The 13,465-nt window shown below is 44.9% G+C and overlaps 1 protein-coding gene across 3 annotated transcripts in view; it reads right to left on the bottom strand.

Annotated features, from left to right (window-relative positions):
• The window catches only part of CACNA1A (calcium voltage-gated channel subunit alpha1 A), a 250,656-nt gene extending 249,189 nt beyond the window's left edge, over positions 1 to 1,467 (bottom strand). For all 3 annotated transcript variants that reach the window (XM_081495595.1, XM_081495594.1, XM_081495593.1), the window contains exon 1: positions 1,175 to 1,467. In XM_081495595.1, the coding sequence (XP_081351721.1) occupies positions 1,175 to 1,467 (293 nt within the window). The remainder of the gene's footprint in view (positions 1 to 1,174) is intronic.
• Positions 1,468 to 13,465: the final 11,998 nt, after the last annotated feature.

Genomic DNA, 13,465 nt, shown 5'->3' with positions numbered 1-13,465 from the left:
CCTACTTGGAATCTGGGTCATGCTTAGATAACTGCTAGAAAGCCCGACTAATTACCCATCCTTGCCTGCCTACATCTCAACAGATGTTAAGCCCTCCTCAAGGTTTATTTCAAGCAGGCACGAATTTAAAGAAACACGGGGGGATCTGCATTTTAATAGCATCTCCACAGAGGGAAATCTGGACTCCACCTTCTTCCTCTGGAGCTTTAATTAAAAAAAAAAAAAAGGCATTTACCTGCCCGAGAAGTCCACATGGAGGCTGACTCTCCTGGTGTCCCCTCCTGGGTCTCTAGGGTGGAAGAAGCCGATTCCAACCCAAGGCCTGACACGGCACCCCAGGAAGGACCCGGCACCTCATTTTCTCTTGTCCTGTCTTTCTTATGGAAGTAGCTCATCCTGGGTCTTTCAGGTCAGGGACCCAGATGAGGCAAACTGGGATGTATCCTACACCCCCAAAGATGATGAGATCCCTAATCAGTGGTAGAAGGCAATGGAACCTGCAGACATGGGGGAGAAGAAATGCCCCTCAACCCTTCCCAGCCAGCGGCCCACTAGGGAATACTCATTATGGCCAGTGCTGGCCCCTCGGTATGAAGGCCATATGCTCTCATACTGGCTCTTGGCCCTGGGAGCCCCTAGGTCCCCCCCTTGAGAGGGCGGCCCCCAACCTCGGGGCCAGCAGGGTTGGAGAGGCCTGAGAGCTGAGACTGGGCCCGGCTCTAGAGATTAACTGTGGACTCTGGTGAGGGGCGGCTAGGGAAACCCAGCCAAGGCCTTCCCCCCGACCCCCGGTCCTTCCTCTGCCCTGGCCAGAGCACCCAGGCCATGGCCGGGTCCACGCTCATTCCAGAGAACTCTGACCCACCCGGAACTGGCTCTAAAGGCCCTTGTGCGCCCCCAGGGCCCAGCCTTCCTTCTGAAATCGGTCCTTAGGAGGAATCCACTCCCCCTGGTACCCCCCAACCCCAAGCCTCCACAGTAGCTCAACCCAGATCGGGGTGGAGAGACGCTCCGCACTCCTCCCTGGCGCCCCCTCTCCCATCCCCTGGAAGACCCCCGCCCCCCAACCACCACCACCTCCCATCAACCCCCGGGTCTCTCTCCCAGCCTGGAAGAGGGGAAGCGGAGGGAGGAGGGGGAGGCGCAGCTGCCGGGGGTTCGGGGCAAAGGATATGGCCATTCGGTGATCTTTTTGGCGTATTTTCTCACCACGTTGTCCTCGCTGAAGAGGAATAGAGACCGGTTGACCGTGAGGCAGTTCTGTCGGACGGGGATGGGGTTGTAGAGGGCCATGGTCCGCGCTCTCTGCGCCATTGACTGCTTGTACATCCTTTGCGCCCCGGGCTGCCCGCCCTGCCGGCTGCCCCCGGCTCCTCGCCCGCCTCCGGCGCCCACGACCACCCCGGCGGCTGCCCCGGAGCCTCCTCCCCCGTAGCGGGCCGGCATCTCGTCTCCGAAGCGGGCCATTCTGCAAAGAGCAAAGGGCTCCGGGTTACGCTGCGGCGAACGATGCGGAAGGCGCCGCCGCCGCCGCCGATGCTGTGAAGACGGCGGCCGGAGCTGCGACTGCGGAGACGCTCCACGGCCCAGCCCATCGGGCGGCGGCGGCTCGGCGCCTCGGGTCGGGGGCTCACAAGGCGGCTGCCCGGCCCCAGCCGGGGATAGCAGCAGCTCGGGACATCTTCCAGGCTGACCCCGGAGAAGGAGGGGCTGGAGGAGGGTGCGGGGGCGGGGCGCGGGGGCCGGGGAAGGGGGGAGGGGAGAGAGAAGCGAGGCAAAAAATAACCGAGGAAGGAATCCAGGCAATCCCCAATCCACCCACTCCGGAAAAAAAAAGGGGGGGGGGAAGGCAGTTAAAAAAAAAAACGCACACCCCCTTTAAGACTCGAAGGATTTGCAAAGGACGCCCCCCGGGACGCCGTGGAAGCTTCAAATCCCCTCCGGGGTCCGGGTCAGGCTGGCATCTTGCAAAAGCAGTGCGCTCGGCCCATTAAAAAAATTTTTATTGAAAAAATAAAGATAAAAAAGCAAGTCTTTCCTGGGGGGGAGGGGAAAGGCAGCCCCCAAATTAAAAAAGAAAAAAAAAAAGAAACAACCCTTTCTGTTTTGCTTGAGTTCCTAGACCTTAAAAATGCTGAAAGATCTGTAGCCAAAAAATTAAATTAAGAGTATTAAGGGGAAAGGAAAGAAGGGGAAGGGGGAGGGAAACACTCCAAAGAGGTCTTAAGGAGTCTTGAAGCCGCAGGGTCCCGCTGATTTTTTTTTCCTTCCTGAATCACCAGCGGCTGCCTCTTCTGCCCAAGGAGGAGTGTGAATGTGCGTGTGCGCGCAGCGTTTCACTCAACCGTGCCTCATCTTGGGGTTAAATTGCAGCAATGAAATCCTGAAAATTCCCAACAAGAGGGAAAAAAAAAACGAGGGAGAGCGCGAGAGGGGGAGAAGGATGCGCGGTTCTCTTAGCCACTCAATAGCTGCTCTGGATGCTGCAATGCCTAGCGTCCACCACCCCCCTCCCCGCTCCAATGCCTCCTCCTCCTTGTACAGATTTTGCTAAAATAAGACTGGTGTGGAAGGATGGCGAGGGGAAGAGGAAAAAAGAGGGTGTGGGGGGAAACGGGCGCAAAGGTCTGAACCACTGGCCAGCGAAGCTCCAAAGAGGAGCGTTTGATGAGTTTAACGAGAGAAAGACCCACCCCAAGTGGGGGACACATGATGGCCCGCGACCAATAGCGGAGGCTCGAGGGGACCTGGCTCCGCGGAGTTTTGTGGGGGAGAGAGGGGACAGCCGGATGGTCGGGTGGCAAGGGGGAAGTTGGGACGACAGATTTCTCCTCTCTTGGGAGGAAACCTTGTTTTCCAACGGGTTCCATTTCGGTTACAGACAGCCGGACGCTCCCAGCATCTTGCAAGGAGAAGGAGGGAGGAAGGAAGAAACTTAAAGATAGAAAAGGATGGAGATGCAAGTCTAGAGTGCAGTGAGTCCTCTACCCAAATTTGCTCTATTTAGCAAAACACCAGTTTGAAAAACTGGGAGCATGTTTTGATGGTACTTCTGTGAAAGTTTCAAATCACGGAGGCCCTGCAAACCGGAATGAAATATTGACCCCTATCTTCGGAAAGACCCTCAGGGGTGTCAAATCTGAACGGCCAGGAGCAGATAACTAACCAGGTCTTACTTGGTGGGATAAAGATCTGGCCTATGTGTGTCCCATGGTGTTTGCTTCCCTCCAGAGCCACTACAGGGCCCTTTTTATATTGTGAAACTGAAAACACACAGGAAAATACCCAGAGCATAAATATACAGTTTAAGAATTTGCTGTGAAACAGACACACATGAAACTAACACCCAAGTTCAGATGGAAAGGGAACCTTGCTGCCTCTCCTGAAACACACATATACCCATTCTCCTCAGCAATATAATCACATCCTGACTTTATGGTATTAATAACCTTGCTATTCTTTATACTTTTACTACTTTATTGTGCATTCCCAAACAACACAGTTCCACTTTGCATCTCCTTAGATTTTATATGAATATGTGTGTGTGTGTGCTACATCACTTCAGCTGTGTCTGACTCTTTTGCAACCCTATGGACTGTTGCCTGCCAGGCTTCTCTGTCCATGGGATTCTTCAGGCCAGAATACTGGACTGGGTTGCCATTTCCTTCTCCAGGGGATCTTCCTAATCCAGGGATCGAACCCAAGTCTTTTATGTCTCCTGCATTGGCCTTCAGGTTCTTTACCACTTGTGCTACCTGGTAAACCCCATATATGAATATAATCATCAGTATATGCTCTATGATGTCTAGTTTCTTTGGTTCAACATTATGTCTTTATACGCAGAGAACAGACTTGTGGTTGCCAAGGGGGATGGAGGGTAGGTGGGAAAAGGGTGGACTGGGAGTTTGGGATAAGTGTATGCAAACTATTATATACAGAATGGATGGACAAGATCCTACTGTATAGCACAGGGAACTATACAGTTCATAAACCATAATGGAAAAGAATGTGAAAAAGAATGTATATATACATATATATATATATGACTGAATCACTTTGCTGTATGGCAGAAATTAACACAACATTGTAAATCAACTGTACTTCAATAAAATAAGGTTTTTAAAAAATTGTCTTTAAGATTCATCTACTTTTGTCACATGTATCTGTGACTGATCGCACTTTCACTGCTGTATAGTATTTCAATGAAAGAATAAGCCAGAATCTGTTTACCCATTATCTTGTTGATACACATCTAAGTTGTTTCCAGTTGAGGCTCTTAAACAAACTCCTGCTTTGAGTAATCCTGGTACCTATAAGTATACATTTCTGTAGGAATAGCCTTAAGCATGGAATTTCTGGGTCCCAAGTAGCATATCTTCAGATCTGTAACATGTCATCAAACTGTCTTCCCAAGAGGTTTCTTTCTACCAAGAAACCACTGAATTTTCACAAAAGCAATATATCGACTGGAAGGCAGGGGTGAGAGAGGAGAAAGGGAAGAGGATGAAGAAGACAAATGTTTTTCCAAGCTTCAGCTGGTTGAATCCTGGTTAGTGCTCTCCCATCAGTATTTGTATCAGTATTGTATCAGATACTGTATCAGTATCTCCAGGAGGAGAAGGGGACAACAGAGGATAAGATGGTTGGATGGCATCTCTGACTCAATAGACATGAGTTTGAGCAAGCTCTGGGAGTTGGCGTTGGACGGGGAAGCCTGGCATCCTGCAGTCCATGGAGTCGCAAAGAGTCGGATACGACTGAATGACTGAACTGAACTGAACATCAGTATTTGAGTTCATTTGAAACATAGTAGAAAAGGTGATACATCTTTACATAAATTCTCCATTGTGTGCCTGTGGGTAAGCCTTTACAGGTTGCCTGTAGCACTTTCGAGATTTTCTATCTTGTCAAGGTATGGACAAAATGATTAAACCAAGAGTGATCAGAGTTGCAAGGAAATGGGTTGTGTAGGATTCTCAGTAAGCATTGAAGATTTTTGTACTTAATGTTTCAGATTTCAAAGGCAAATAGTTAATATGAATTGAGAAGTAATCTCACATGCATGGATGTAAATAGCCAGTCATATAAGAAGGTTGCATTGCAAAGCAAACTTATGCACATAACTTGTTATGATGGACTCTCCTGAGTAGACAGTTGAGTTTCATAGTATAAGCATTACCTACAGGGATTTCTAAAGATCCCAGAGCTTTTCAGAAAAGAGTAACTCCTCTCTGGGAAAGTCCTTACTAAGATGAAACCTCTACAAGTCTTCATAGAAGCCTCACTTTACAGATGGAAATACTGAGGCTAAGAGAGAATTTTAAAACATGCCTAGGTCACTAATGGGTCTGAAACTACTTCTGCCTCTATTGGGTGGAGAGAATTTGATAGAAACACTTTGGAAAATTGGCCATTTTTTCCAATGCTGAACATTTGAATACCCTGTGACCCAGGATTGGCACTCCTGGGTATATACCGAAGATGAATGAGGATGTAAGCAGATGTAAGTCCACTCCCTGGGATGTGAATAGCATCATATTCATACTAGTTAAAGACTGGAAACTTCCCAAATGTCTATCGATAGTGGAATAGATCAATGCACTGTGGAGAGTTTGCACAAGGAGCCCTCTGCAGCAATGAGAATGACCAATCGGCAGCCACACACAAGTGTTTGGGTGAGTCTCACACACACCATTTTGTGCCAAAGAAGCCGGGAGTACAATAGAACATGGTGTGGACTCTCTGTTATATAAAGTTCAAAATGGGCAAAATGAATCCATGCTGTTAGAAGTCAAAGTAGTAGTCACCCTTGAGGGCTGGGGAGAAACTGGTACAAGGGGTGCCTTCTGGAAGCTTCTTGATCTGAGTGGTAATGATACAGGTGTATTCACTTTGTAAATATTGTGCATTTGGTAAGATTTCATTAAGCTATGCACCTATGAGTTGCATGGTTTTCTGTGTGTCCTCTACCTCAATAGAAAATGTTTGGAATGCTTCTGAATGTAGATTCCAGGGAGCACTACTCATCATAGTGATCTGTGATAGTTCTCCCTGTGGACTTGAACCATGAAGTCCTACAACAAACTTTGGCAGCCTTTTCACCAGAAGACAAAGAGAAGTCTTCCAAGATGCCCTGACCCAAGTCTAGACAGGAGACAAGCTGGCTGCTTGTCAGAACTGCATGCAAAGTGTTGTAAAAATTTTGAGTCCTGGACCTTCCTTCTGCCCTGACTTTCATTCAGCTGGTCTGTAGGGGTACATCTAGGTTTGCTAATCACTGCTCTGGAATGGATAAACTTACTATTCCTATCTTGGCATTCTCTAGAGTTATCAAAGCAAAGAGGAACTAAAGAGCCTCTTGATGAAAGTGAAAGAGGAGAGTGAAAAAGCTGGCTTAAAACTCAACATTCAAAAAACAAACATCATGGCATCCAATCCCATCACTTCAGGGCAAATAGATGGGGAAACAATGGAAACAGTGACAGACTTTAATTTTTTGGGCTCCAAAATCACTGTGGACGGTGACTGCAGCCATGAAATTAAAAGACGCTTGCTCCTTGGGAGGAAAGCTATTACAAACCTAGACAGCATATTAAAAAGCAGAGACACCACTTTGCCGACAAAGGTCCATATAGTCAAAGCTATGGTTTTTCCAGTAGTCACGCACAGTTGTGAGAGCTGGACCATAAAGAAAGCTGAGCGCTGAAGAATTGATGCTTTTGAACTGTGGTGTTGGAGAAGACTCTTGAGAGTCCCTTGGACTGCAAGGAGATCCAATCAGTCAATCCTAAAGGAAATAACCCTGAATATTCATTGGAAGGACTGATGCTGAAGCTGAAGCTCCAATACTTTGGTCACCTGACGTGAAGAGCTGACTCATTGGAAAAGACCCTGATGCTGGGAAAGATTGAAGGCAGGAGGAGAAGGGAGTGACAGAGGATGAGATGGTTAGATAGCATTACTGACTGAATGGGCACGAATTTGAACAAACTCTGGGAGATGGCGAGGGACAGGCAAGCCTGGTGTGCTGCAGTTCATTGGGTTGCAAAGAGTCAGACATAACTTAGTGACTGAACAATAAGAATTATCAATGGTGGCAATGCTGGCATTTTTGATGCAACAATTTTTGGTGTTTAAGTGTCTGGTACATCCTGAGCTGTTCAGCACCCCTGGCATATGCCCACTGCGGGGTCAGTAGCATACCAGTCTTGTGAAAAGCAAAATTACCCCCACACATTTCCAAATCCACTCTCCCCCTGTCAAAGTGGCAGAAGAGTCTATGCTTTTATCTCACCAAATGGTATTCCCAAAGCTTGCTTAACTCTAAAGTTTGACATGTTGGAGTTCCCCTCTCTTTCCTCAGAATCTTCCAAAGTCTTCCAACCCTCTCAATTGCTTTACTTCCCTTTTCTGGAAAGAACTCAACTCATGCACCCTAAAGTGTGACAGGGATCTAGGTGCATTATCCTAATGGGTTCACTTTTCAAAGACCAAAATTTCTATATAGCCAAATGAATGAATCTCTAATATTGGAATCTTACATACCATCCAACAAATGGAAGTGGATGGGCAAGAAATCATCACAGACTCCTCAAATTAGTGCAGTAGGTAGATCCTTGTCCTCTTTCCACCATTAATCCAAATTAGTAAACACTGACCCAGTAGAAAGATTTAGAATCTCATTAGCGTTGCAGACGGAAGCAGTTTAACAGTGGGCCTCTAAAAATCAGTCTGAGCCACTGGTTCTAATCTTTAACACATTTGCAAGCTGGAGACTTAATTTATTGATCATCAGCAGCACTACCAGACTGGCTTTGAGAATTATATTCAATTGAACAGTGCAGGCATCTCTGAAATAAATGCCCTAAATAAATAACTGCAAATTGCATTCATTTGGCTGCTAAAACAATTATCAACAAATCCAGTCATTTTGAGTCGCAAGAACGGATCAGCCAAAAGACATTTTTTTGTCTCCGACTTCTGGTCTGGATACTTATTGGGAGTGAGTACCAAGATCTTTGGGAGTTGAAGGGTATAAACACAAAAACCAAATCTGATAATCCAGACATTTCCAGGTCATGATGTAGGCACTCAAGAGTGAATCCAGAGATGAAATGTGACTGTCACTCCAGGCATAACATTGCATAGCAGTATTTCCAAAAACAAATGAGACAGGGTCAAATTCTGGATGCAGACTCGGGTAAAAGTCCTAGCTCTAACACTCCCTAGCTGTGTGCTCTTGGAAAAGTGGTTAACCTCTCTGAACCTCAGTTTCTTCATGTAAAATGGAGACATGACTCCTTATGCCACAGATTACTGTAAGGATTAATTAAGACCAAGCTAGTAAGCATGCACAATGACTAGTATATAATAAGCAATCCAGGAATGATGGTAAATAGATTTTTTTTTTTTTTAAATCACCAGAGTCTGGAGAGATATTCCATGTTCATGGATAGGAAAATTCAATACTAATAAAAGACTGTTATCTAAAATTTTTAAAGAATTCTTAACACTCAACAATAAGAACACAAACCTGATTTTTAAATGGATCAAAGATCTTAATGGACACCTTGCCAAAGAAGATATACAAATGGCAGATAAGCATGTGAAAAAATTCCCCACCTGGTATGTCATCAGGGAAATGCAAACTAAAGCAATGAGACACTACTACAGACCTATTAGAACTGCTAAAATCCAAAACACTGACAGTACCAGACACTGGTGAGGATATGGAGCAACGGGTACTCTCACTCACTGCTGGCAGGAATGCCAATGGTACAGGTACTTTGGTTTCTTAGAAAACTAAACTCACTTTTGTCATGTGATCCAGCAACAGCGCTACTTGGTATTTACCCAAAGGAGTTGAAAAGTATGTCCATACAAAAACCTGCACACAGTTGACCATATCAGCTTTATTCATAATTGCCAAAACTTGGAAGGAACCAAGACATCCATCAGTATGTGAATGGATAAACTGTGGTATATCCAGACAATGGAATATTGCGTGCGTGCATGCGTGTGTGCTCAGTCACTTCAGTCATGTCCGACTGTGTGACCCTGTGGACTATAGCCCACCAGACTTCTCTGTCCATTGGAATCTCCAGGCAAGAATACTGGAATGGGTTGCCATGCCCTCCTCCTCCAGGGAATCTTCCTGACTCAGGGATCAAACCCACGTCTCAGCAATCCCACTGCTGGGCATACACACTGAGGAAAGCAGACTTGAAAGAGACACGTGTACCCCAATGTTCATCGCAGCACTGTTTATAATAGCCAGGACATGGAAGCAGCCTAGATACCCATCAGCAGACGAATGGGTAAGGAAGCTGTGGTACATATACACAATGGAATATTACTCAGCCATTAAAAAGAATACATTCGAATCAGTTCTAATGAGGTGGATGAAACTGGAGCCTATTATACAGAATGAAGTAAGCCAGAAAGAAAAGCACCAATACAGTGTACTAACACATATATATATGGAATTTAGTAAATCAGTAAAGATAACCCTGTATGCGAGACAGCAAAAGAGACACAGATATACAGAATAGTATTATGGACTCTATGGGAGAAGGCAAGGGTGGGATAATATGGGAGAATGGCACTGAAGTATGTAAATTATCATATGTGAAACGAATCGCCAGTACAGGTTTGATGCATGATACAGGGTGCTCGGGGATGGTGCACTGGGATGACCTGGAGGGATGGGATGGGGAGGGAGGTGGGAGGGGGGTTCTGGAATGGGAACACATGTACACCCATGGTGGATTCATGTCAATGTATGGCCAAACAAATACAATATTGTAAAGTTAAAAAATAGATAAATAAACTAATTAAAAAAAATAAAGTATGTTAAAAAAAAAAAAAGAAAAAACAAACCCACGTCTCCTGCATTGCAGGTAGATTCTTTACCCAGTGAGCCACCTGGGAAGCCCCAGTGTAAAATCATTCAGTGTTAAAAGAAATGAGTTATCCAAGCCATGAAAAGATATGGTTGAAACTTAAATTCATATTACCAAGAGAAGAAGCTGTACATATTGTATGATTCCAACTACACAACATTCTGGAGAAGGCAAAGCTGTGGAGACAGTAAAAAGATCAGTGGTTGTCAGGGGTTAGGGTAGAGGGAGGGATGCGTAGGTGGATCACAGAGGAATTTTAAGGCAGTAAAGTACTCAGTATGAGACTATAAAGGTCCAAATCCATGGAATGTAGGACACCAGAGTGAACCTTAACTATGGACTTTGGTTATAAAGTGTCCATACATTGTACATACATTTGGTTATACAGTGTCTTACACTGACCATTCAGGTATGACCTAGATCAAATCCCTTATGAGTATACAGTGGAAGTGACAAATAGATTTAAGGGACTAGACCTGATAGACAGAGTGCCTGATGAACTATGGACAGAGGTTAGTGACATTGAACAGGAGACAGGGATCAAAAAAATCCCCATGGAAAAGAAATGCAAAAAAGCAAAATGGCTGTCTGAGGAGGCATTACAGATAGCTGGGAAGAGAAGAGAAGCGAAAAGCAAAGGAGAAAAGGAAAGATATTCCCATCTGAATGCAGAGTTCCAAAGAATAGCAAGGAGAGATAAGAAAGCCTTCCTCAGCGATCAGTGCAAAGAAATAGAGGAAAACAACAGATTGGGAAAGACTAGCGATCTCTTCAAGAAAATTAGAGATACCAAAGGAACATTTCATGCAAAGATAGGCTCGATAAAGGACAGAAATGGTATGGACCTAACAGAAGCAGAAGATATTAAGAAGAAGTGGCAAGAATACACAGAAGAACTGTACAAAAAAGATCTTCACGACCCAGATAATCACGATGGTGTGATCACTCACCTAGAGCCAGACATCCTGGAATGTGAAGTCAAGTGGGCCTTAGAAAGCATCACTATGAACAAAGCTAGTGGAGGTGATGGAATTCCAGTTGAGCTATTTCAAATCCTCAAAGGTGATGCTATGAAAGTGCTGCACTCGATATGCCAGCAAATTTGGAAAACTCAGCAGTGGCCACAGGACTGGAAGAGGTCAGTCTTCATTCCAATCCCAAAGAAAGGCAATGCCAAAGAATGCTCAAACTACCACACAATTGCACTCATCTCACATGCTAGTAAAGTAATGCTCAAAATTCTCCAAGCCAGGCTTCAGCAATACGTGAACCGTGAACTTCCAGATGTTCAAGCTGGTTTTAGAAAAGGCAGAGGAACCAAAGATCAAATTGCCAACATCCGCTGGATCATCGAAAAAGCAAGAGAGTTCCAGAAAAACATCTATTTCTGCTTTATTGACTATGCCAAAGCCTTTGACTGTATGGATCACAATAAACTGTGGAAAATTCTGAAAGAGATGGGAATACCAGACCATCTGACCTGTCTCTTGAGAAACCTGGATGCAGGTCAGGAAGCAACAGTTAGAACTGGACATGGAACAACAGACTGGTTCCAAATAGGAAAAGGAGTACGTCAAGGCTGTATATTGTCACCCTGCTTATTTAACTTATATGCAGAGTACATCATGAGAAATGCTGGGCTGGAAGAAACACAAGCTGGAATCAAGATTGCCAGGAGAAATATCAATAACCTCAGATATGCGGATGACACCACCCTTATGGCAGAAAGTGAAGAAGAACTAAAGAGCCTCTTGATGAAGGTGAAAGAGGAGAGTGAAAAAGTTGGCTTAAAGCTCAACATTCAGAAAACTAAGATCATGGAATCTGGTCCCATCACTTCATGGGAAATAGATGGGGAAACAGTGGAAACAGTGTCAGACTTTATTTTTGGGGGCTCCAAAATCACTGCTGATGGTGATTGCAGCCATGAAATTAAAAGATGCTTACTCCTTGGAAGGAAGGTTATGGCCAACCTAGATAGCATATTTAAAAGCAGAGACATTACTTTGCCAACAAAAGTCTGTCTAGTCAAGGCTATGGTTTTTCCAGTGGTCATGTATGGATGTGAGAGTTGGACGGTGAAGAAAGCTGAGCGCCGAAGAATTGATGCTTTTGAACTGTGGTGTTGGAGAAGACTCTTGAGAGTCCCTTGGACAGCAAGGAGATCCAATCAATCCATCCGAAAAAAGATCAATCCTGGGTGTTCATTGGAAGGTCTGATGTTGAAGCTGAAACTCCAATACTTTGGCCACCTCATGCGAAGGGTTGACTCATTGGAAAAGATCCTAATGCTGGGTAGGATTGGGGGTGGGAGGAGAAGGGGACGACAGAGGATGAGATGGTTGGATGGCATAACCGACTCGATGGACATGGGTTTGGGTGGACTAGGCCTGGCATGCTGCAATTCATGGGGTCGCAAAGAGTCGGACACGACTGAGCAACTGAACTGAACTGAACTGACATTGACATGATATGTCACAATGAGTCAATGTAGGTTCATCAGTTGTAACAAATTCACTGCTCTGAAAGGGATGTTGATAATGGGTAGGGCACGCATATGTTGGGGCAAGTACATTTGTTAAAACTGAGAAATCAACACGAGTGCAATTCTATTAACTAAACCGTACACCCTTTTTTTCCCCCAGATTTCCGTGGTTTTCCCACTAATATCCTTTTCTGTGTCAAGATCTCATCCAGGACACCACATTCTTTTGCATCATCTTTTCTCCATAGTCCCTTCTGGTCTGTAACAGTTTCTTTTCTTGTTTCTCAAAACTTTGATCATTTTTAGGAGTACTGGTCAGGTAATATTTAAGATGTTTCTCAATTTGGGTTTGCCTGTTGTTTTCTCATGATTAGAATATGATGATGGATTTGGGGGAATAAGTCTAGAGAGATGAAATGATGTCCTCATTGCATCATATCAGTGAGTCATGACATCCAAATGACTTATCACTATGATGTTGACCTTGATCCCTTGGTTAAAATGATCTCTATCAGGTTTCTCCACTGTCAAGTTACTATTTTTGCCTTTACCGACTCTACTCTTTGGAAATGATCACTACCCCAGCCCACACTGGTTAGGAGTGAAAGTCGCTCAGTCATGTCTGATTCTTTGTAACCCCATGGAATATAGTCCATGGAATTCTCCAGGCCAGAATACTGGAGTGGGTAGCCTTTCCCTTCTCCAAGGGATCTTTCCAACCCAGGGATCGAACCCAGGTCTCCTGCGTTGCAGGCAGATTCTTTACCAGCTGAACCATACGGGAAGCCCAACTGGTTAGGAGAGGGGAGATTAAGCTCCATCTCCTGGAGGGAAGAGTATTTACATTTTTTTTTTTTTCAATTGAAGTGTAGTTGATTTATATTATTGTGTTAGTTTCAGGTGTATGGCACAGCAATTCAGTTATATATGTATATACATATATAACTGAATATATATACTTTGGGCTTCCCAGGTGACCCAGTAGTAAAGAATCTGCCTGCCAGTGCAGAAGCCACAGGAGACTCAGGTTCAATTCCTGGGTCAGAAAGATCTCCCGTAGGAGGAAATGGCAACCCAC

The sequence above is a fragment of the Giraffa tippelskirchi genome, chromosome 6 (assembly GCF_054371585.1).
Source record: "Giraffa tippelskirchi isolate mGirTip1 chromosome 6, T2T-mGirTip1v1.2.pri, whole genome shotgun sequence".
In the NCBI taxonomy this organism is placed as follows: Eukaryota; Metazoa; Chordata; class Mammalia; order Artiodactyla; family Giraffidae; genus Giraffa; species Giraffa tippelskirchi.
This window is presented reverse-complemented; position numbering and strand designations above follow the sequence as displayed.